At 37.5% G+C, this 24,554-nt stretch overlaps 4 protein-coding genes across 6 annotated transcripts; 2 read left to right on the top strand and 2 right to left on the bottom strand.

The window, feature by feature from the left end:
- The first annotated feature begins 221 nt into the window (after nucleotides 1–221).
- LOC103938368 (NAC domain containing protein 50) lies at nucleotides 222–6,589 on the top strand. The gene is made up of 4 exons (XM_009348370.3): nucleotides 222–712; nucleotides 969–1,252; nucleotides 1,606–2,556; nucleotides 5,696–6,589. The coding sequence occupies exons 1-4, from the start codon at nucleotides 466–468 to the stop codon at nucleotides 6,335–6,337; spliced, it is 2,124 nt and encodes a 707-aa protein (XP_009346645.2). The 5' UTR covers nucleotides 222–465; the 3' UTR covers nucleotides 6,338–6,589.
- On the bottom strand, nucleotides 6,421–9,495 carry LOC103948748 (zinc finger MYM-type protein 1-like). Its single transcript, XM_048591725.1, has 3 exons — nucleotides 9,138–9,495; nucleotides 7,742–9,085; nucleotides 6,421–6,539 (listed from the first exon to the last, which is right to left on the bottom strand). The coding sequence occupies exons 1-3, from the start codon at nucleotides 9,493–9,495 to the stop codon at nucleotides 6,421–6,423; spliced, it is 1,821 nt and encodes a 606-aa protein (XP_048447682.1).
- Nucleotides 9,496–13,889: 4,394 nt separating this feature from the next.
- LOC103938370 (NAC domain-containing protein 78) lies at nucleotides 13,890–18,614 on the top strand. Of its 3 annotated transcripts, none has more exons than XM_009348377.3 (6): nucleotides 13,890–14,301; nucleotides 14,449–14,726; nucleotides 14,820–15,044; nucleotides 17,011–17,598; nucleotides 17,680–17,833; nucleotides 17,973–18,614. In XM_009348377.3, exons 1-6 carry the CDS (start codon nucleotides 14,136–14,138, stop codon nucleotides 18,383–18,385), a joined length of 1,824 nt encoding a protein of 607 aa, XP_009346652.2. In that variant the 5' UTR covers nucleotides 13,890–14,135; the 3' UTR covers nucleotides 18,386–18,614. The 3 variants fall into 3 exon arrangements, with proteins under 3 accessions (XP_009346652.2, XP_009346651.2, XP_009346650.2); XM_009348376.3 differs by having other exon boundaries at nucleotides 13,891–14,301; nucleotides 14,817–15,044; nucleotides 17,683–17,833; XM_009348375.3 differs by having other exon boundaries at nucleotides 13,891–14,301; nucleotides 14,817–15,044.
- Nucleotides 18,615–18,775: 161 nt separating this feature from the next.
- On the bottom strand, nucleotides 18,776–23,429 carry LOC103937854 (malate dehydrogenase [NADP], chloroplastic). Its single transcript, XM_009347825.3, has 14 exons — nucleotides 23,153–23,429; nucleotides 22,958–23,054; nucleotides 22,371–22,457; nucleotides 21,744–21,828; nucleotides 20,922–21,103; nucleotides 20,747–20,817; nucleotides 20,554–20,644; nucleotides 20,375–20,449; nucleotides 20,190–20,291; nucleotides 19,981–20,103; nucleotides 19,529–19,597; nucleotides 19,377–19,445; nucleotides 19,202–19,255; nucleotides 18,776–19,112 (listed from the first exon to the last, which is right to left on the bottom strand). Exons 1-14 carry the CDS (start codon nucleotides 23,314–23,316, stop codon nucleotides 19,059–19,061), a joined length of 1,323 nt encoding a protein of 440 aa, XP_009346100.1. The 5' UTR covers nucleotides 23,317–23,429; the 3' UTR covers nucleotides 18,776–19,058.
- Nucleotides 23,430–24,554: the final 1,125 nt, after the last annotated feature.

Genomic DNA, 24,554 nt, shown 5'->3' with positions numbered 1-24,554 from the left:
TCCTTACTCTTACCATTTGGTACAGTTTAGTGTGGTATTTCTTTTTATTTGTAAATGAGAAGTTTTAGATTCGATTAACATTAAAAGTGAATTTGAATCACATTATTAATACGGTGTGTAAATAATATCGTTTGTTAAAAAAAAAAAATTTAATTTTACTTGATATTTCCAACCTGCGGTACTTGTGGTATAAGTAGGCTTCATTTTTCTCTCTCTCGTTTTCTCACTCCACCGAAAGCCAAAAGCCATGACACAAATAAAAGGAACAACTCCAACACCAACAACAGCAGATCACAATAAAAATTAAATCCAAAAACAAAACAGTTTCTTGTAAACTAAGGCATTCCCATCATTTCTTCACCACCAATCAAACCCCTATCGCTTGCTTTTGCCTCCACCAAATCTCCAGAAGAAGCCTCCCTATCAAAACCCCCAATCTCTCCAATCTCTCAGCTTCTCGGACTCATGGGTCGCGAAGCTGACCTTCAGATAATACCATCAGCCGCCGCCGCCGTCATCGCCGTAGCCGCCCCCATAGACCCGCCGACGCCGGCACCTGCGCCGACTGCCCTCGCTCCCGGCTTCAGGTTCCACCCAACTGACGAAGAACTCGTCATTTACTACCTCAAGCGCAAGGTCTGTCGCAAACCCTTTAAGTTTAACGCGATCTCGGAGGTCGACATCTACAAGAGCGAACCCTGGGACCTCGCTGGTAAATACCCACATCTCCGATTTTATTGATTTTTCTTCATTTTTCGTGGCTGGGTTTCTTAATTTTTGTGAAAAATTTTGTATTTTTATTGTTCTTTTTTCTTAATGTTCGTGTTTTATAAGGTAAATCGCCTTAATATATTTGTGCGTGATTTTTCGGCTGAGACAACGCTGGATACTTTTGTGCCCTTTTGGGATTATTTTTCTTTTAGATTAGGGGCTGTAATTTTGTCTAATTTTAAATGGGTTTTTTTTAGACAAGTCGAGCTTGAAGAGCAGAGACCAGGAGTACTATTTTTTCAGTGCATTGGATAGGAAGTATGGAAATGGGGCAAGGATGAATAGGGCTACCAACCAAGGGTACTGGAAGGCCACCGGAAATGACCGGGCCGTCAAGCACAACGATATCAACGTGGGGATGAAGAAAACCTTGGTGTTCCATAGCGGCCGAGCTCCAGATGGGAAAAGGACCAATTGGGTTATGCATGAGTACAGACTTGTTGATGAAGTTTTCGAGAAGGCTGGGCTCGGTGCCATTCAGGTGAGGTTTTGGCCTGTTTTTCGTTAATGCTTTTATGTGCTATAAGAAATTGTTTGGTTTAATGAGCTGAATCGCTCGGAAATGAGAGAAATGCTGGTTTTGCACTTATGCTATATTTTGGTTTGATGATTGCGGAAAGTTTTTGCATTTGAGCTGAATAGTTGATTTTAATGAACTGCTTAACTTGGTTATAGTGTGTTACGATAATGTGACATACTGATATCCTTATCTAAATTTTACTAAAGCATCGAACTAGTAATTTTTTTTTTTTTTTTTTTAAGCATTGGGTATTGCAATCATCTGGAGACTGATTTAGTATTTTTTTTGTTTCCCTTTTGCTCTGGGGGCTGAAGGATGCATTTGTCCTATGTCGAGTATTTCACAAAAGCAATATAGGTCCACCAAACGGGCATCGGTATGCGCCTTTTGTTGAGGAGGAGTGGGACGATGATGACAAGTTAACTTTGGTTCCTGGACAAGAGACCCGGAGTGTAGCTGTAGTTAGTCGTGATGCATTTGTGGTAGGAAATGGTCATGCCGCATGTAGTGAACAAAATGATTATGCTGCTCGTAGTGAGCAAAAGGTACATGCTGCTCGTAGTGAGCAAAAGGTACATGCTGCTCGTAGTGAACAAAATGATTATGCTGCTCGTAGTGAGCAAAAGGTACATGCTGCTCGTAGTGAACAAAATGATTATGCTGCTCATAGCGAGCAAAAGGTACATGCTGCTCGTGGTGAACAAAATGGACATGCTGCATACATTAAAGGAAACGGACATGCTACATACATCGGAGGAAATGGGCATGCTGGATACATCGGAGGAAATGGGCATGCTGCATATATTGGAGGAAATGGGCATGCTGCATATATTGGAGGCAATGGCCAAGCTGCATATAATGGAGAAAATGGTCATGGAACTTCTGTCGAACGAAATGGTCATGGAATTTCCATGGAAGGAATTGATCATGGAACTTCTGTCAAAGGAACTGGTCACGGTACTGAAGGAAATGGTCACGGCACATCTGTCAAAAGATATGGTCACGTCACTTCTGTCGAAGGAAGTGGTCACGTCACTTCCGAAGGAAGTGGTCACGTCACTTCTGTCGAAGGAAATGGTCAGGTCACTTCTGTCAAAGGAAATGGTCATGGCATTTCTGTCAAAGGAAATGTTGTTGGAGGAATTGGTCATGGCACTATAATTGTAGTAGATGACAATGGAACTACTAATGAAGGTAACTGTCATGAAACTGGTACTGCAGGAAATGGTCACAGTGCGCCCACTGCAGAAAATAATATTGAGCAGGTTTGTGCTTTCAGTTTATTTCTCTTTATTCTCAAGTCTATTCACATAAAATTTTGTTCTGTATTATTGTATAGGCTGAATTTGCTCATCCATAATGTAAATAATGGTTTTCCCCACTTTGTTATTAGTTAATATCAGAAAATAATATTGAGAAATAATATAGTAAGGATTGTTTCCTTGTATAACATCCAGTACCAAATATGCACCAATGGCAAGCATGTATACTGTATTCTTGGACATGTGAGTTTCATTGTTTTTCTTTGTGGGCTGAATTCACTGATCACCAACATAACTTTTCAATCTTCTGGTGGGTTGGGATTTTCTAATTCAAACCTTTTTTTTTCTCACTCTTTCGTTCTTTGAAGAGGTCTGCACAAAATAGTGACTTATATATTTTGGATAATGGCTTTCTGTATCTCTATCATCTGTGCATTATCATATTATAAGTGTCATCATCGTATGCTTATAAATTAAAAGTATTACATAATTGTTGAAATCAATGTTTAAAAGACATTTTAAGGAGGCTTCCCTACGTGGAAGAAGGTCTGGATTGACTGCTGGATGAGATTATAATTATTCTGACAAGGTACTTTCGGAAGGATGGTGAGTCTTCTTTTTCCTTGGTTTTGCATTAGACCATGTTGTTTGGGGTTTTCTATACTGGACGGTCTAATAATCCAGCACTGTTTTAAACTGTTTGACCTTGACATTTTTCCTCTCGTCTATAAATGAGTTCTGCTTCAGAGATGATGTGACATGGTGAATTATTCTGTTCTATAAGCCTGTGGCCTAAAATTGGTGTCTCTTGGGATACATAGAGAATGTGGTGGAGTCCCTTGAGGTCCCTTGAGGTTACATAGGATGATATATACATAAATTACCTCAAGAAATAGATATCAGACGGTGGAATAGTCAATATCAATGGCTTATGTGATAAAGAACCTTTTTCCATTTTCAAGTTTGTAGTAGATCAGTGGCTCACGTGATAAGGCTGAAGAAAGTTGAGGTTCCACCATAAAACCAATTGGCAATATGGGGAGTAGCCCAACCTCTTATAAGACCATGCAAGGTCCCTCCTTCTATCAGTGTGGGACTCATTCTCAACAAAAAGCCCCACATGGAGTACCTTTTTTCTCAAAGGTTTTGATAAGCCATGATAAGGAACCTTGAGAAAGAAGCTAAGTACCTTTTTATTTTGTTGGATTTTATGAGAGTTAGGGGTATAGAGCAATGATGTTGCTTGGTCTGTAGAGGAGCATCTGCACAATTGGAAGGTTCAATTTTTTAAGTTTGAGATGAGGTTTTAGAAGAAAGTAGACAACATTTCTTGCTTAAGGTGATAAGGAACGATTATAGTGACATAGACTGTAGCAAGTTGGAATTGTTTGAAAGACCAGGTGGAGAAGGAGAAGTCTTGAAGCATCCAAATGTGAACGATGATTTAGGTTCAAATGTGACTAAAGTGGATTTTGTTGGTTGTCATGATATGTTTGTTAATGACCTTTTAGCAAAAGTGGGGGATTATGAGGCTTTTGCACAACAATTTACGTTCTTCATTCCTAAGAAGGTTAAACAGTAAACATTCAAGTTTTGCAATCCCTTAGATTTTCTTGTTATGTCAAACAATTATTCTAGTTAATACCAAAGTCAACTTATGAATAGTAGATGATTATTTAGGTCACTGTTATACTAGTTCAACTGGCTCTCTCCCTTTCTCACCCTCTTTATATATATATATATATTTGCGACTTGCCATTCTATGTTTTTCTGTTTTCCCCAAGTAAAGAGGTTGTGTTGTGTATAAGAAAAATGGTTAAACTAGTGGTGGGCTAGACCTGAATAAAAGCCTGGAATATGGATAATACCAAAACTCTACAGAAAAGTTATGTAACTGAAGTGGGCAAGTCATGATGACTAAAGTTTCAGTGTTTCCATTCTTTGTGCTCTCCTTTTCTTTTAATTACAGAGATTTGCAGAGCTATAGGCTTTGTTCAGGTTAATTTATAGATCCTTCTGGAGTTTAAAAGCAGATTGTAATGGTTGGTATTAGCCCCTTTTAATGAGTAGGAACATCAGGATTTGATTAAACTCCAGAATCCAGATAGTAATTTGAACGAGTGACATGGTTCTCAGTCTTCTAATGAAAGTTTCGCCATTATCCACCACGAACAATTTATGTTTGGGAATTGGTATGGCTGTTTTGCTAGTATTAATTGATAGTTGTTACATACAAGAGTTATGTTGTTAGATAAAGCTAATAGATAGAACTGCTTAAAAAGAAAGTAAATTACTAAAAGGTAGACTTTACCACATGATGGTTAAATGTGCTTTGAGTTTTGTTTATTGCATAGTCTGTTGGCCTGCCACATATTTGTAATCTGCTATACATAGAAATCCCATCCTTGGAATAATCCAGTCACTCTTTAAACTCTAGCTAAAATGAAACCAAGATACATAAATTTGAAATTAAAACAGCTACTTGTTCGTAGTGCTTCTTTCTGGCACTGACACCTTCTTTTTGACCTCGCTGTATACTAAAACCATGGATTAAAAAGAAAACTGAAATGAAGGACGCATACACCTTTCATGGTACCAAACTACCTGACCATATAATTGCTGAAAAAGTTGTTCTCTTATTAGCGTAGGCTGCAGCATCGTCTTGTGTTGGGGATTGTAACTGTATTTCTTTGACTCATGAATCATTATAAATACCTCAATTTCTTATTTTCGTACTCTAGGTTTTAATTCTAAACATATGCTGAAACTATCCATGGTTGTGAAATTTAGATTTTTTTTTTTTTTTTGTCAAAGTGAAATTTAGATTTAGATTTGCAGGTTATTATCATTGTTGCAACGTTTTGAATGCATAATATCAACCGCATGTCTATTATCATTGTTGCTATGTTTATTATACACTAAAAGAAGCAGACAGTGACATGCTACCATAAACAATCAAAGTTGATACCATGATATGGTGTACAACCAACCTGACCTGTTAGCGATATTCCCATTAGTATTGTTCTTTGTTCATGATATTCGATACGTAAGATTGCCTGTTGTAGCTCTTTGCATTTTTCTTTGTATTTTCAATTTTCCTTACGTCCAATATTTGCTTCCCCTTCTTGGTTGCTCATTTCAGGATACTCAGGCAATCAGCAAGGCTATTGTTGTTGTTCCTGAACTTCCAACAGAGAATCAAACTGTTTTACCACCGTGCAAGACAGAGAGAACGGATGATTATCCTATGACATGTGTGGTTAATAGAGAAGAGAGATTGGATGACTATCCGTCACCAGGTCCAGATGATGCACAACCCCTGCTAACTTTGTTTAATCGACAACCTGGGCAACTACGCCAGTATAAAAGAAGGCGGCATAACGAGTCAAATTCTAACCATTCAAATGCTTCTGAGATTTCAAGTGGGATGACACATGACCCTTGCTCGTCTACAACAACAACAGCGTCAACTGAGGCATCGATGACAACGACTACCAGAAATTTTCTGTCTGCACTGGTGGAGTATCAGCTGTTGGAATCCCTTGAACCCAAAGATACCACCCCGGCACCTCCTCCTGAACTTAATGCTGCTTTGATGGAATCATCTGTGCCTACCAGCTGCTTGAAATACATAGAGACTCTGCAAACTGAAATCCACAAAATCTCAATCGAGAGGGAGACCTTGAAGTTTGAAATGATGAGTGCCCAAGCCATGATCAACATTCTTCAAGCCCGAATTGATCTCCTAAACAAGGAGAACGAGGATTTGAAGAGGAAGGTCTGAGTCGGCTAGTGATTCGTAGTCGTACATACTCCCCCGTGTTGGTTGTATGAGTTATCGGCCCCGTATGGGCCTTGTCGGACTATCTACAGTGAGTATGTTTTCTTTGTTAGACGAAGAGGAGCTGTCTCTGTTGTTAATCGAACGATGTTGTACCCGTGTAGCAAGCTGCTTGTACCGGTAGCAAGCTGAACTATGTTGTATCCTGTATGGATCGGCAGTTTTAGACCCTAATTATCATAAATTTCGAGCTTATTGCCTTTGTTAGATAACCAAGCTAATTGCTTAGAGCCCTAGACAGTGGTTTGTCGAATGCTGGAAGTTGGAACTACAATTCCCGGAGGATTACTGAGCTGTTGCCTCGGTTTCGACTGGGAATCAAGGGCTCTGATCTCTCTTTTACACAAACCAAGGATTCGGATTTTTTAGTCCATAAGCTCTGAACACTAAGATTCGAAGAGAACTCAATTTCCATTTTAACTTCAACCTACCATCCTCTTAATTATTTTATGAAACATTTGTTGTGTTTAGTGATGGAGGTAGAGGTTGAGGCTGGTATATATATGTAATGTTAGAAACTCGACCACACACGATAGGTGTGGAACATCGCAAATAATGTGTGATGCATTTGAAAATTTGATCCCAAACGTCACACATAAAATGAGTTAATTGAGTGAATTTGAGAAATTATTATGTATAAAATTGTACAAAACTAACTCAACATATATTTTAAAATTGGTACGTACCAAATTTGTAAATTTATCCTCAAGATTGTTTTATAATTTATCTTGGTATATTTATAATTTTTTTTTTCAATTAGTATATGTATTACTTGCTATTGAGAAATTATTTTTTACAAACGATATTATTACTTTAAACAAAAAAGAGGGGAGAGGGGAGAGGGGGAGGGTTGGAGAGGTAGACCATATTCGTTATGGCAATCCTCCACTTGCTAGCAACCAAATTGACTAAAGCAGAGCGCCATCATTCTGCACCTAAGTTTGAATTATTCTTTGTGGACATTAAAGTAGTTCAAAAATTTCTTTTGTAGAGCTAGATTATTTCTCCCGTTTACCTCCAAAAACATGGGTACTTCTTTTGGAGGTGGATTGTTTGCCCTCCTATTTCCGTACTCTTTCCTTGCCCTCAGTGGTGAAGCCAGGATTTCTCAGGGGGAGGGGTGAACTTAAAAGAGTGCAAGGTTAAAGAAAAATGGCAACAACTAAATCTTTTTATATAGTAATGTCTTTCATAATTAATTAATACAAAAAAATTACAATTGTTGTCGGCGAGGTTTCATGTCATGAAAACGTTGCATAATAGGCTCATTATCAATAAAAGCAAATACATATCTCTCAATGTAAACAAGCATACTATCACTCAACCATTGATCTCCCATTTTGTTACGCAATAGTGCTTTCACAATCTTCATAGCAGAAAAAGCTCTCTCCACCGAAGCGGTTGCAACCGGTAACACCAAAGCCAATGTAAGAAGCTTATACACTAACATATAGCTTTCACACCTCCCAGTCTTCACTAACTCTTTTGCAAGATCATTAATTCCTCTCAATGATGAAAACTCACTATGCATTTTCATATCATGAATGTAATTGTCAAGTTGAATTAGAAGATTCATGAGGTCCATACGATCAAAATCTTGAGGATAAAGTTGGGCTAAACGAACAATTTTTGCTTTGTTAAAAGATGCAAAATTATTCACCGGACTCAAACATGCTATACAAAGAAGCAACTCGGTGTTTACCTTATTGAAGCAATCATTCAATTCCTTTAGTTGCATATCAAAGACTTGAAAATAAAGATCCATACGATAGTAATGGAAGTTTGTGATTTTTGGAGCTTTACGCCTTGATTTTCCAGGTACGAAATGCAAATCCTCCATGTTAGGAACGATAATATCATGATCCTCACAAAACCTTCCTACATCATTAAATAAGTCCCCAAAGTCATCATCTCTCAAGGATTGTAGTCTTTGTTTGCATACTTCCACTAACGTCATCGCATTTACAATATCTTGATCTTTCTTTTGCAATGCTTGTGACAACTCATTTGTAATTCCCAATATAAGTCTCATCAAGAAAAGGTGAAATGCAAAATCAAAAGTTTTTATGTCTTTGAATAACCTAGTTGCTTCACCGAGAGTATCTTGGTTGCGATCACTTTTAATCCATTCAACCACCTCTACCACGGGTTCAAACATAACAATAATACTAACTATAGTACCATAATGCGAGTTCCACAGTGTATCACATGGACACATGAGACTACTTTCTTGATTTAACCCTTTACCCGTTTCAAGATTACCAAGAACAAGAGCTTTCTGAATTTGTTCTTGTTGTTTCTCTCTAAATGCATCACGACGCTTGCATGAAGATCCAATAAGATTCACCAAACTACTAGCATTGATGAAGAAATTGGCAACATCCTCATTTTCCTTTGCCACGAATACAAGAGTTAGTTGGAGTTGGTGTGCAAAACAATGAATATAAAATGCTTGAGAGTATTTGTTCCAAATCTTTGTTTTAAGACCATTTAACTCACCTGTCATATTACTAGCTCCATCATAGCCTTGTTCTCGTAACTTAGACATACTCAAATTTGTTGTAGCAAACAATCTCTCAATGGCCTCTTCAAGTGAGCTATTAGTTGTAGAAGAGACATGTTGAACACCCAAAAACTTTTCAATTGCTTCTCCTTTTTTGTTCACATAACGCAATACCACCGCCATTTGCTCTTTAATGGAAGCGTGACGTAATCCATCAACCAAAAGAGAAAAAAAATGTACCTTCCATGTCTTTAGTGATTGTATTAATAGTTTCAATAGCACAAACATGAACAAGATCCTTTTGAATATCGGAAGAAGTATACTTGAGAATCTTGGGAGCATTCTCAAGAATAACCTTCCTAACTTTCTCATTATGATCGGCAAGAAATTGCATAAGCTCTATATAATTACCCCTATTGCTCGATTTCAAAGATTCATCGTGCCCACAAAAAGCCAAACCCTGTCGCAACAACCATCTTGTGCAATCAAATGCTCCACTCAGTAAAGTGTGATAATTAACGCGAGCTTCATCAGTTTGCTTGATCACAAATGTTTCAACGTGTTGTTTTTGTGTCATCAAGTCTTTAGCTTGTTGCATAGCTTTATTACGAAGACTTCCAAAACCTCCCTCATGGACTCGAAAATTTTCTGGTCCTTTCCTCCAATTTATAAACCCTTTTCAAGTGAAGGCATCACTTCCACTACCACCCGCTTTATCAAAATCACATTTAAAAAGATAGCAATAATGACAAAATGCAGCATCTTTTACTATACTATACTCCAACCAATTAAAATTATCAAACAAACCTGTGATAAAACATCGATTGTTGCTAGCTTTCCTTGGTATGATGTGAGATTTAGGTTGACAAGGTTCATTTTGGAGGTAGTATCTACGAATTGCTTTGCGATAATTGAGTGGATAATCAAGCATTTGACGTCTCAGTCCAGGGTTTGCAGGAAGATTAGCTAATATTTCATCCAACTCAGTAACCTCACTTTGTTGTGCACTACCCGAAATACTCGAAGGAGGATTACTCGGAATATTTGAAGGTGGAGGAGGACTACTCGGAATATTTAAAGGAAGAGGAGGACTATCCGGAATATTTGGAGAAGGATTTAAGCACTGTTTCTTATAGTATCGTTCCATTACGTAACTGTATAAGAATAATTTATCAGTACCAACAATCATATGAATAATCAAGAATTCAATTTTTATCCTAGAGTAGAGTATGTAGACTACGAATGTACAGTACCAACAATGCATTTGAATGAGGGTTTTAGTTGGTTAGTTGGGGTTTATTATGTTAATGTAAATATGATGTAAAAGTCTTCACCATGTTCAGTTGTTTTTTTTTTTCTTGCTAGACCATGTGTGATTCAAGTTCCTATATATATAATGTATCAATCCTGTTTTATGTACTTCAAAAAAAAAAAAAATTCAATAATCATAGTATTCATATCATATGAATAAGAATAATCTATAATCAATAACCATATAATGTATAACCCTATAATCCTACATCAATTAAACAAAAATTTGTATTCAATCATCAATTAGGGTTTGAAATAAATTAAAATTTTACCTTAATTGGAGCGTCTAGCGTGGCGTGCGTGGTGAGTTGCTTCTGGACTTTGGACAATGGTCTTGGTGGCCAACCAACAGAACGAGGGGTGGCTGCTTTCTTGTGTTCTTGGGATTTGGGACAATTTTGAAAAGTGAAATCTAGGATAGGGAGGGTTTTGTCGTGTGGGGGAAAAGGGGAGTAAATGTGGGGGACGAGATTTGTCATATGGGAAAAGGGTGGGGGTTTAATTGAAACCGGGTGGGGTTGGGATGAGGATGAGGATGGGGATGGGGACCAGGGGTGGGGTTGGGATGGGGATGGGGACCATTGGTCCCCCTGTTTTCTTTATTTATTTTATTTGATTAGCCGCAAAACGACGCCGTTTACCAAATTTTTTTTTTTGCCAGGCCCAAAACGACATCGTTTTGGCCTGGATTTTAAAATTAAAAAAAAAAAAACCCTGCGCGCAGGGAGCTGCGCAGGTTTCTGGTTCAAAAGCAAGGGGGTTTCAACCCAGTTTCCGGCCGAACCAGGGGGGTTCAAGCTTCACTCCTGCCTTTGTTTTTCGATGAGTGGAGGGGTGGCCGCCCCCCTTCGCTCCTATGTAGCTTCGCCGTTGCTTGCCCTCCTGTGATGTGTGGTCACGGTTAATTCACGTCAACATTTTATATTAATTTTTTTATAGAAATAATAAAACAAAAAGTAATATGAATATAAAATGTTGACGTGACTTAACCGTGATCACACAAATATGAGGGTATGGGAAAAGTATGGAAATGAGAGGGTAGACAATCCACCTCCATTTCTTTTCCACCCCTAGTCAAATTTTTAATAATTTACTTTCGATATCATACTTTCAACTCTATTTACACCTTATAAGTCTTCCATGCCCTCTAGTTTTTCCATTTTTTTACTCATTTTTTTTTTTGAAGAACTTTTTACTCAAATTTTTCGGTCAGCCATTTTACCACTCTCAACCTTCTCTACATATTTATCTATTTTATTTAGGCTTTAATCAACAATTGAGCCTTTAAGACCTACTCCAACCATTGGAAAGGAAAAAAAAAAATATTTGGAGTAAAACTCAAAACTCATTTATGAGTCAAATTTAACTTAGAATTCCCTCTGGATTAGTGGGGCTAACCCACCATATATGTATATTTTTTTTAGTTTTATATTTATAAATTCATTGAGTTCAACGGTTAAAATATAATTTGATGGAATCCACCGGTAAAAAAAAAAAAAATCTAAGGATCCAAATTTAAATCTAACGGCTAAAGTAATTAAAAACAAACAATCTTTTATGTGTTTCATATTCTTTTATAGTGTTTCACGAGTTTCATGGTATCGATTAATGATTTTTCAATATTTGTCAGAATCTAAATATTTTTAAGTTAAAATGTTGATAAAATTAAATTAGGATAGTCTACAAAAAATTTTTCTTTTAAAAAAGTTACTTTTAAGAGAAAAAAAAAACCTAAATTCATTTTTTAATAATTTGTGGCTAAAATTTTAATTCAGAAGAGTTGGAGTAAAAAAACTATTTCTGAACAAAAATTTTTAAGTTTTAATTGAAGTGTTGGAGATGATCTTTATGGGTGGAATGAAGCAAAAATGTTTATACGTGGGGTTTTTAATTTCCTATACATTTATCTTATATAATGTACGTCACCGGTTCCAGTGTTCCCCAAGTAAGTTGACGGATGCAGTTACATCAGCCCGATATCGATTCAACACCCACGCCACGTGGGACATCTGCAGCCTGCCACATCAGTTACCTTGCCATGCCGGTAACAGAGACATAAAGTGACTGGTCTGTGACCCAAAACAAATCTCCTCCATATATTCGCGGCAAACATCGTATCTTTTAGTCCTTCACACAAACTAAGGACTCATATCTTTTAGTCCTTAAGCTCTGAATACTAAGATCCGAAGAGGACTCAATTTCCATTTTAACTTCAACCTACCATCCTCTTAATTATTTTATGAAGCGTTTGTTGTGTTTACTGATGGAGGTAGAGGTTGAGTCTGGTATATATATGTATTGATAGAAACTCGACCACACACGATAGGTGTGGAACATCACAAATAATGTGTGATGCATTTGAAAATTTGATCCCACGCGTCACACATAAAATGAGTTAATTGAATGAATTTCTCATGTATAAAATTGTACAAAACTAACTCAACATATATTTTAAAATTGGTATATACCAAATTTGTAAATTTATCCTCAAGATTGTTTTATAATTAGTATATGTATTACATGCTATTGAGAAATTATTTTTTTACAAACGATATTATTACTTTAAATGAGAAAAAGAAAAAAGGGGAAGAGGTGAAGAGGTAGACCATATTCATTATGGCAATCCTCCACTTGCTAGCAACCAAATTGACTAAAGCAGAGTGTCCATCATCTTACATCAAAGTTCGAAATATTCTTTCTGAATATTAAAGTAGTTAAAAAATTTCTTTTGAATAGCTAGATTATTTCTCCCATTTACCTCCAAAGACATGGGTATTTCTTTTCCACCGCTAGTCAGGTTTTTAATAATTTACTGTCGATATCGTACTTTCAACTCTATTTGCACCTTATAAGTCTTCCATGCCCTCTAGTTTTTCGATTTTTTTACTCAAATTTTTTATTTTTATTTTTTTTAAGAACTTTTTACTCAAATTTTTCGGTCAGCCATTTTACCTCTCTTAACCTTCTCTACATATTTATCTATTTTATTTAGGCTTTAATCAACAATTGAGCCCTTAAGACCTACTCCAACCATTGGAAAGGAAAAAAAAAAAAAAATTTGGATTGTGACTCAAAACTCATTTATGGATCAAATTTAGCTTAGAATTTCTCCTGGATTAGTCGGGCTAGCCCACCATATATATTTTTTTAGTTTTATATTTATAAATTCATTGAGTCCAACGGTTAAGATCTAATTTGATGGAATTCAATGGTAGAAAAAAAAAAATTTAATGATCTAAATTTAAATCCAACGGCTAAAGTAATTAAAAAAAAAATTCTTTTATGTGTTTCATAATAATTTGGGGTTAAAATTTTAATTCAGAAGAATTGGAGTAAAAAAACTATTTCTAAACTAAAAATTTGAGGTTTAATCTAATAATTGGAGATGGTCTTAGAGGGTGGAATGAAGAAAAATGTTTGTACGTGGGGTTTTTAATTTCCTATACATTTATCTTATATAATGGACGTTTCCGGTTCCAGTGTTCCCCAAGTAAGTTGACGGATGCAGTTACATCAGCCCCATGTCGAATCAACACCCACGCCACGTGGGACCTCTGCAGCCTGCCACATCAGTTACCTTGCGATGCCGGTAACAGAGACATAAAAGGACCGGCCTGTGACCCAAAACAAATCACCTCCATATATTCGCGGAAAACTTCCCTGCGGGACTACCGACGCTATATATCTACCAAAACGACGCGCCGGGTCGCACTTTCCCACACCTACCCAATGGCTCCTCTACTCTCCTCCTTCGTCCCCAACGATCAACTCTCCGATTTCGATTCAATCCAATCCCTAATCTAACCCTAATTCCCAATTCCCGATTCCCGTTTCTCAGTTATTTCGATTCCATTCTGTTTTGAAACCCTAACAAAAACATAACATTTTTTTTTTTTTGTTCTTTTTCTTCCTGGATTTGATTAATCCATGGCTCGCGGCAAAGAGAATTCACTCGCTCCTGGGTTCCGATTCCACCCAACCGATGAAGAACTAGTCTGGTACTATCTGAAGCGCAAGGTCTCCGGCAAGAACTTCCGATTCGACCCCATCTCGGTCGTCGACATCTACAAGATTGAGCCTTGGGACCTCCCTGGTTAAAAATCTTAACCCCTTTTATGCTTTAAATATATATATATATATATATATATATATATATATGCACATATACACGTGTATCATTTGGTGGACTCTAGCTATATTTGTGAATTTTTTTGTTGGGTTATTGTTTTCGGTTTATTAGGCAAGTCGAAGCTGAAGACTAGGGACTTGGAGTGGTACTTTTTCAGTTTTCTGGATAAGAAGTATGGGAATTCGTCCAGGACGAATCGGGCTACTGAAAAAGGGTACTGGAAGACTACGGGTAAGGACCGTCCGGTTAAACATAATTCCCGGGATGTTGGGATGAAGAAGACGCTGGTTTTTCATAGCGGGCGAGCCCCCACCGGTGCTAGAACCAATTGGGTTATGCATGAGTATCGCCTTTCCAATGAGGAATTGGAGAAAGCTGGAATTCAACAGGTTTGGATTTTTGTTGACGTTGCTATTGTTCTGTTGGCATTTTATGATATTGGGATTGATTGTTGGGTTTGTTGTGGCGGATGGGTTCAGAAGGATCCGTATGTGCTTTGTAGGATATTCCAGAAGAGTGGCACGGGACCGAAGAATGGGGAGAAGTATGGCGCACCGGTTATGGAGGAGGAATGGGACGATGATGACGTGACTGGTGTACCTGGTGAGGAGGCGGCTGCTAATGTAGTGGTACTTAGCGAGGAGCCACATGTTGAAGCAATTGGTGTCAACGATGGGGCTTATGTTGAAGCATTTGACCTTGATCAGGTTCTTAATTCATTCAGTTTTTTCATTTCATGCCCTGTAGTCGAATTGTCTGATATGGGGATGGGTAGATTTCGCTAGAATTTCTTAAATATTAAGATAACTGTCGCAGTTGTGGGAAACCTGTCGATGTGTTTGATAAGTCAAAAGTAGATATGTTGATTGTGTCCAGTTATTGGAGTTTAGGCCAGGTGAATTTAACTTGAATCTGGCTGTGCTGTACATGACTATGTTGAAAGGTCGTTGGTTGTAGATTTGGATATATAGGTAGCCCAATGTTGGCAAATGAAGTTGTTATTCCCCTTTGCTTTAGGTGTTCAGTGGTGTTTTTTTTTTATTTTATTAATTTTAATTTTAATTTTTTGGGTAAAGAAATGATTATATTAAGATCAAAGGAAACAGTATAGAGTATGGGAGTATGTTACTAATATGAGAGTATCTTATTATGTGTTCGTATCACATTTAGATTTCACCCCTTATGCAGAAGAATAACTAATAAGGCTGCTATAGTTCCACAAATAGGATTTTTTCTTATTGTTGATTATGATGCTGCTCTTCTGTTGTTCTGGATAAGCTTCAGAGCAACTACGTCATTAGCACTCACCAACTTCTTTTTCTTATCAGAATTTTGGTCATCTTTTCTTTTTTCAACTTTATTAAGGTTGAAACTTGGTGAGAGTTTATCTATCTGCAGTAGCTGTCAGCCTTACATACTTTGTTTAAATTTTAGTTGCATTCTTAAATTTATCTGGAATGCAATACCCTGCCTTTTCTGTCACAAAAAGTTTTCCTCTGTGGAACTTGGCTTATGTAGTTGTGAAATCATGTATTGCATTTTATATATTCATTCAAAGAGCATCATCAATGTGTGTAACAGTCTAACCTAGAATACTGAAACATGGAATGTTCACTCACGGCAGAACATTCCATCGAATGAACTTTAAATGCAGTATTACAAGTTAATGTTGCATTGATATTACTTTAATAATCACCATACCTTGATGTGTTATAATTTTTTATGGACTACAATTTTCTAAAAGTTGGTAGAATCTTGGTGTCCTTTTAAAATGGATCTGGATGATCTTCGTTGACAAAGAGTTCCACATGGTGTGTTTTAGAGGGACATTTTTTTGGGAATTTACGTGTTGTCTCCCCATCCCTCCCTCTTCCTCTCTCCCTGATGCTCCGTCACTCTACCTCAACCCCGTATTGTTGCAATCTGACCTGGATATTTGTTAATTGTTGAAGATACCTCCTCCAACCTATTAGATGTCCCTTGATTGTAAGTTCAACGCGTGCTGTAATTTTTGTCTGTTATTGTCACTTGATACTCTTAACTAGTTCATAGATCTTATCCTCAACAGGGACAAATTGAAATTTGAACCACTTCGTAGAATTAGGTAATGAATTTCAAAGTATTCTTGGTCCCGGTCGGTGCCATGAAAAGCATCTTCGAACTAAAGGAACTGAGTTGATGCTGTAGCTGAGAGATTGAAAAGATCTTTGTGTTCTAGAATAATGCATTACGCATGATAGAAAATATCAAGATGATTAATCTTTACTTCTGAACCTTTATATGACGGCGAAGTAGAAATGAAAACTTCTGCTACCTTTTTCCATCTGTTCATGGGCATCTTCATCATCTTGATCTTATTCGTTCTATTTTACACATTCTTTGCATATGATCTAATTTTTTATATTAAATTACTATATTTATGCACATATTACTCAACTATTTAATTTAAAGAGGGTTTAATTGACGTTCACCATCTTTGGTTGACAGTAGGGTTTTCATAAATAGTAGCATATAGATTGATTAGGTATATAAATATATTATATGGCAGGGGCCTCCATTTTCTGTCAGTTTAGTCTTGATTCACCTTTGTAGTATTTCACATGATCTACTAAGTCATGCTTTGATATTGTACAGTTATATATACTTTTTATTTATAAAATCTTTCTTTCCCAGAATCTTGACACAGGAATTCCATCTGAAAGTGCACCTCCTCCATCGAACTTCTATTATGGGGAGACGAGCCACTACGTTGAGCATTCTGGGGACTTTGTTGAAGATGATACAAAGGCTGTGATAGGCACTGGGGAAACTTCGGAATACTGTGGAGACCAGATGTTCTTTAACTACCCAGAGCATCATGAGACGGTTGGAAATCCAGTAAAAAATGAATATATGACCTCACAAAGTCCTGAGGACCTAAAGTTTGTTGACTTGCCAGAGCACAACGAGGCTGATGCAAAATCAGTCAAGGATGAATGCTTTCTTGAACCAAGCGATGATGCAAATCCAGCTGTTGTCAATTACTCACTTAATGAACCGTATTTGAATGCTACGGAGAATACGCCAATTGGTGATGGGCTATTCCTTGAAGCTAATGATCTTTCAAATCCAGTCGAGTCAACTGCAGGTTTTGACATGCTTGATGAGTACCTTACATACTTTGATGCCAATGATGACATCTCTCAGTATATTGATTTCGATTCTTGTGGAATGATGGGGGTTGAAAACTATGTTCCTGATGAAGCTCCAGCTGACCAGAAGGTACAAGCTTCTCAAGTTTCATTTTCCTTTTGTATTTCTGGATTTTAAGTAGCATCTTTCATTTGATAAACTGTTGTATAGCAGCTTGTGAATGGTGAGACTGAGCCACAACCAATGGGAGGCGAACATGTACAACCAGAGCCACAGCCAATGGGAGGTGAACATCTTGTACAACCAGTGGATACTGATGATGCATCTTCATCAAAGAAAATGGCGGAGTTCAAGTTTGAGTCAGGTATAGTATCTTATTTCAGCTATCAAAGGTGTTATCATACCCCATTTAGTAATTTATCCTTTAGATTAGTAACTTTCTGTTGCTGTCACTGGTCGTCTTTTTCTCACCTTCTGGTTTGTGCTTGATTTTCGTGGTGCAGATGGTAACTACCCCTTCATCAAAAAGGCAAGTCACATGATGTTGGGCAGCATACCTGCTCCACCTGCATTTGCTTCGGAGTTCCCTGGTAAAGAGGCAATGCGTAGGTTAAACTCTGGTGCAGCATCTTCCAGTTCGGTTCATGTCACTGCTGGCATGATTAGAATTAGAGACATAACTTCAAGCGACAACAGGATGGACTGGTCTGTTGGAAAGGATGGGGTTGTCAACCTTGTCTTTTCTGTTCAGCTGTCGCAGAATGACCGAAACTCTGGCAATCTGGTGCCAGTCGGTGGCTCACTCTCTGGAAAGACGGGATGTGTGGTGATGCGGGGCTGGTTTTTGTTTATGTTTTTCTGGGTCCTATTTCTTTCCATGAGTTTAAAAATCGGGAGCTATATCTATACCAGGTGATTTTTCTACACTAAAGGTGGTCTTCGAGCCTATCTCAGGATCTTGTAGTGAGCTTCTTCCCTTTGTGATTAGGGGAAGAAGTATGCTCTTGCAGACTATATTTTAGTTAATTGGTACACTGACTGCTGAACTAATTATTTATACAAACCGTTTGCGTAAGATTGCGTAACGTGCGTGTTCTTTTTTGAATAACTATATACTGAATGAATGTAAAACTGAATTTTTATTTGATTGTAATTTTTTTCTTCTGTTACTATTTCGTTTTTGTTGAAGCATTGACAAAGTATAATGTAGGGTTGATTTTACAACAGTTTTGCTTAATTTACTGTCAATCTGAAAATTCAGCAGATATATCGGACATGTTCCTGTAACTTCGAAACATTGAAATCGTGAAGAGAAAATGTTTTCTTATTGAGAGACTGCGAATTGTTCTCATGTCGGAAAGTTAAAGAGGCCTTGTATGTGGTTTATGAGTAGTTGGACAACTTCTACTGCCAATTGATTTCAAGGCGGTGGCAGTGAAGTTATTAAAACCTCAAAATTTAACAAATGACTTGATACATTACTCCCTTCATGCTCTTACTACATAAATAATGCTGCATTATTTGCCTCATCTGCTCCGTCTGGTATTCTTCGTAAAAGTTCTCGCGACGTGGAATTTGTCTGCCGGGGATTACATCTCTCCAGGAAGCATAGTATCCTCCGGTAAATCACACACAGCGATACCCTGGAAAGGAATGAACATGGAGATTAAGATGCTCCGGTGATATCAAGTATCAACACAAGGTAGAAATGGTGTAAAAATGAAAAACGTACCTGCCCGGTAAGGTGAGCGACGCATCTTTTCTCAGCTAGTAACTCAGCTTCGCTCTGAAAGATTAATGGCGTCAAACGAGACAATTACTCCAAATCTACTATGAATTCGACACTAGTTCATTCAACTGTATTTACAGTACACGACTAATTTCCGTATCCAGTCAGCAATGCATACCTTTGTTATTCGCTTGCGAAGATAGTCATCAAATTGTATGTCCTTCACAAGTTCATAGTCGCCGTCTCCCTGAAGAGTGCGACTAACTTATTAGAAGTGCCTATATCACAAACATAAACACTCGGAAAGGAAAATCTCTTGTGTAAACTTACTTTAGATCTGCATGGCATGCTGAACACTAAATCCTCCGCTATACCGTAGGGATTTCCATTTGTGTAAACCTACCACGGGATGGTACACAAGACACGAAGATCAAATCATCATGAACTTTTGTGCCATCGAAGCAACGCAGAATAATTGAAAATTCACATTTGTGATGTTCAAGGGTAGTTTAACATCGATCTGGGGCATTTTATATGCGTGCAATAATATGCAGAGACTTTCTGTGGCAACCAAAAGTATAGAAGGAAACAGAAAGAAAATTCAACTTAATTCCTTTTGTTTCTCGGAGATTTGGGCTTCAAAGTCATCTGTTTCTCCAAAGAAATGAAGTATGTAGAGTTCTGATCATTTGGCTTCTCAAGATGGTCTGGTTCTTACAGGAGACGGACAGTATATACAGGCTTACATACCATGCATTCATATCAAACAAACACGAACTTACTGCAGATGAAAACCAATCGCCCTCAGGGGTAGGAGTAACCAAAGACTTCATGGCATCTGCAATTGACACGGCAGTTGATGCAGCTGACGATCTTCCCCATTTTTTTATAAGCACCCCTCCTCTCTGCGAATTGGATAGTATTTGAAAATGAGGAGCAGATATGGTATTGGAGACATTGTCGAATTATAGATATATATGTTCCGTCTTACCTTCTGGATACTTTCGGTAAACTCTTCCTCTAACCATTTGTGATCCTTGATGACCTCTTTGACAGGCAAGCCATTAATTCTAGCATTTAAGAAGTCTGGCACCTGATAAGAATTACGCAATTCTTTGTCAAAACGAGAAGCTAGCGCAAATCATCCATGCTTTTACAAAAGAATGATTAAATGACCTGGGTGGTTGAGTGGTTTCCCCAGATGGTCATGTTTGACACTTTATCATAGAAGACGCCTGCTTTGAGGGCTAGCTGAATGAATCATAAGCCAACTATGTTAAATGATTATTCCTTTTGATCATGTCCTAGTATCGATTATCAACTATTTTACTAATGTTTGAGAGGTATATATGTACCTGACATTTTGCTCTATTTTCATCGAGCCGTGTCAAAGCATGAAAATTCTTTGCAGGTATGTTTGGAGCATTTTTCAAACAGATGAGTGCACTACATCAGGAAGAATATAAGTAACAGTGACGGGCATATCTCCGCTACCTGTGCATCCTTCCATCCCAAACAATTGAAAAGACGAGGAAGACTATTACTTACTTTGTGTTACAAGGGTTTCCAACTACTATCACTTTGACATTACGTGATGCAACAGCATTAAGAGCTTTTCCCTGATTTTTGAAACAAAACATATATGATGAGAAACTGTTGAGCCACTTGTGTTACTGTGTACGCACAAGAGGCATGTGTGATATCATATAAAATCTAACAGAACCTGCTCGACGAAAATCTGCCCATTCAGATCCAACAAGCCTGCTCTTTCCATTCCAGGACCTCGAGGCTTCGCTCCTATTAAAAGAGCCCATTCTGCATCTTGGAAAACCTCATATGGATCAATGCCAATGCTCACCTCCCGCAACAACGGAAATAGGGAATCCTCCAATTCCATAGCAACTCCTGCACGCAGAAACTGTCCTCTTCAATAGCCGTATATATACATAATTTAGAAGGGTTCACTTTTGGTGAACACATTAACTTACTGAATTCAAAACTTGTGCAACTCCAATAGATACATCATTCACTAATTAACTTTTCTTCCACTGTAATTCTAGCTGACTGCCTTTCTAACATCGCTAAATGTAGATATTAGCTTTCTCACTGCAGAAACACTGGCACCCCCTCAACTAGGGGGTACCCTTGTATCTGGCACTGGCAGTGATAAAATATAATCTGCAGTGTATTGAGTCCAAAGACAGGACAATATCTGGATGCTGAACCTTCTTCCTCAAGTGAGACAAGACGCAATTGACATTGTTCAGTTCCACTTTTAAACATAGAGTCTTTAGAAGTATTCAGAAACAGGGAGATCTCAGATTTTGCGGACCAACTTAACTTTAATCCTTCTACTTATCAGATACTTAGGAAGCCAACAATGCGATTACTTGATTTGTGTGAATAACAACTACTACGGGCAGAAATCAACAAGGGGTCGCAAAGTTATGTTTACTAATACTATTATTTGCGTAGGCGATATAAAAATGCTGGTTGTACTGCACATTTATGTAAATCTATTACTGTGTCTATGTCAGAAAGATACCTTCAAGAGCTTGCAAGGACCTTTCAGATCCCAATAGTTTCAATGCAATAGGTTGGTCTGGCCCAAAAACCTCGCCTGACGCAAGCTGGACAATAAGAAAGCATGTTGAAAATATTGAAAATAAGTTAACTGCAATAGTGAAAAAGCGATTATATTCTAAAAACTAGAGGGGGACAGAACTTTTTTTTCTCTTCAATGCTCACACCCACTAGCATAACAAGTAAAGGCTACATGCTAGTCGGTAATGGAATTGAGATACAACCAAAGGACTGCTTAGCAAATGAAAGCACAATCCAGTTTCTTGTCAGTTGAGAGTACTACATGCTAGGGCTTGTTTTACACTCTTTACAAGCTCTATTTTCCAGTTTAACCTGATATGGTTTAGATTATTACAGGTTATCGGAAAGATCGTGGTCTAAGACTAAGATAACATGTAGGGATGGTTTGCAAGACCCAACGGGAATATGACTTCTAATTACAGGTACAGAAATATAATGTTTCGAAAGTATTAACAGGGATTAAATGCAAGTTTAATAGGTAATTGGTAGTCAATAAGTTCCAAAAAGCAAAGCCACCATTAAAGAAAAGGAAAAAGTGCAAGAGGTTTGGGATGCAAGAAAGACTTACTTTAAAGAGTAGATGATTAGATATCATCCCAGCTGCACCTGAGACTGCAATATTAATTAATTTCTTCCACGATTTTGTCTCTTCTTCCTGTGAATTTTGGACCTTGTTAGATACACTACTTAAATAATTATTAGATAAACTGGAGGTCAATAATCAGATATGCTTTCTCTCTCTCTCTCTCTCTTACACACATATTACAAAACCAAAATTGAGTTTGGATCATTTAAAACTGCATGTATCTTCAGAAGAAAGTCATTAACAAGAAGCAGAAAAACATAAACCAAAATCGACGGTTTTTGTCTGATTCACTGTTTATGCAACAGAAATTGTAAAACATAGATTACAAGGCATAACAAATGAGTCTTATGTAAAAACTAGAAAACAAAACACAGAAAATTTTATTGATTGGTAATTGGCAGAGAAGGTCCCAAGTATACTAGAGCGACTAACTCGACTAGAAAAATTGACAGACACCATATGAGAACTTACTCAAGCTCCAGAGTTATGCCTACTAAGACAAGGTGCAAACCCCAGAAGTCTATAGCAAAATCTGTATACACCCAGATAGCAAAAAGAAGAAAGCTTACAGCTATGAGATCATAGGTGAGGCAGAACACGCCGAAGCACTCTGCCTTGCTCTTCGGGTCTTGGGTTTGTTCTGGAGCAGCTGGAGCTTGAACTTGTCTGAAATTACGAGTAATAAGACTACTACTACTACCAGAAAACAAAAAACAGAAAAGAAAATGTTGGAGATATGGTAATGTAAAGAAATTAAAGCTCACTTGGGTGCAACAGAGCAACAGATTCTGGAATTTCGAGTGTGAGGGAGGGGCCTAAAAGTGAGACGGCGGTGAGAGTGGAGATGGGTCGATAAGCATGAGAGCTGGGAAGACTGAAAAAGGCGGGTCTTGGTGTATGAAGGTGTTGATAGCTCAGTTACTGCCATGGTGATGGTGTGGTGGCACAGAGAGAGAGAGAGAGAGATAGGAAAAGGAGTTGCAAAAGAGAAGGTGTGTTTGAAGACAGAGACAGACTGGTTTGGAGGGAGGGAGATGAAGAGGAAGGAAGGGAGAGAGAGAGAGAGTGTTGGTTGGAAAAAGCTGGATTTTGAAATATCAGTATAAGGCCATGCAAATGACACTTGTCAATACTACCTCATCCATAACACAAAATCACTGTTCCTTTTCACTTTAGATTGAGCATCTCTGTAATTTGGCGGCCATGTCATGTGAGAAGAAGAAGAAGAAGAAGAAGAATCAAATTCTATAAAGATAGATTTACTTTTTCCAAGATGAAAATATGAATCGAATGAATCCCATATGTTGGTGTCTCTTCTCCAAGATAAGATTTACTTTTCTAACGAAAAAAACAGCCTTTCTTAAATTCTATAAAGAGTTTCGTTAGTGATACTAGAAAGTATTTAGTACTATTTTCATTTAACGATTAGATATTTGTAATGGTCTTCAGATTGTGTTCGTACTAAATACTTGTAAGTACACTAGTCGTTTTTTAAAGGTTGCATTTAGTATGCGGATAGGAATCATGAGTTAATGATTTTTCATGTCTTTTCTTAGGGGAAGGAAAATGCAGTTAATTTTCTTGTGTTCGGTAATATTGGGAAAGTAGTTCGGAAATATCGCGTTTAGGGATATGGTAGGCATTTTCAATTGCCATATTTGTCATGAAAAGATGTCAATTAATGCTAATAATCAGTTCTCAAGCCTGGATTTGCCAAATATGTTAAAGAGTCAAAGACAACACTTTTATTCACCAGAAATATTTTAGTGTTTTGGGAATAAGGGTCCAGTATGTTAAATATCATAATACGAATTGATTGAAATTTTTTTTACGTTTTCAACTAGTTGTATTATTACACTTGGTATACTGAGTTATATTCTTATCACAATTAAAAATCTCTCTCCCTTCACCAACTCTCTTCATGCATACCGAATGTAGCCAAAGAGTCACGTGTACTTACTTCCATGAAATTTTGATGGTTGTGTTCACAACTTAGGACAATCTGCAGCTGGTATTATTATTATTCAACTCAAATTGAATAGCAAAAATCGCTGGAGCCATTTCGTTTGCTATTACTTCTGTGATTGAAGCAGAAGTTCTGGGATTGAAATATGGATTAGTTTGGGCTAAACGCTAAGGTCTTACAAACATTTTCATGCTTTAATC

This window comes from the organism of the source record quoted next, unplaced genomic scaffold (assembly GCF_019419815.1).
Source record: "Pyrus x bretschneideri cultivar Hongxiangsu unplaced genomic scaffold, Pyrus_bretschneideri_v1 Contig35, whole genome shotgun sequence".
NCBI classification, from domain to species: domain Eukaryota; kingdom Viridiplantae; phylum Streptophyta; class Magnoliopsida; order Rosales; family Rosaceae; genus Pyrus; species Pyrus x bretschneideri.
Note: the sequence above shows the minus strand (reverse complement) of the source record. Positions and strands in the feature narration are given on the sequence as shown.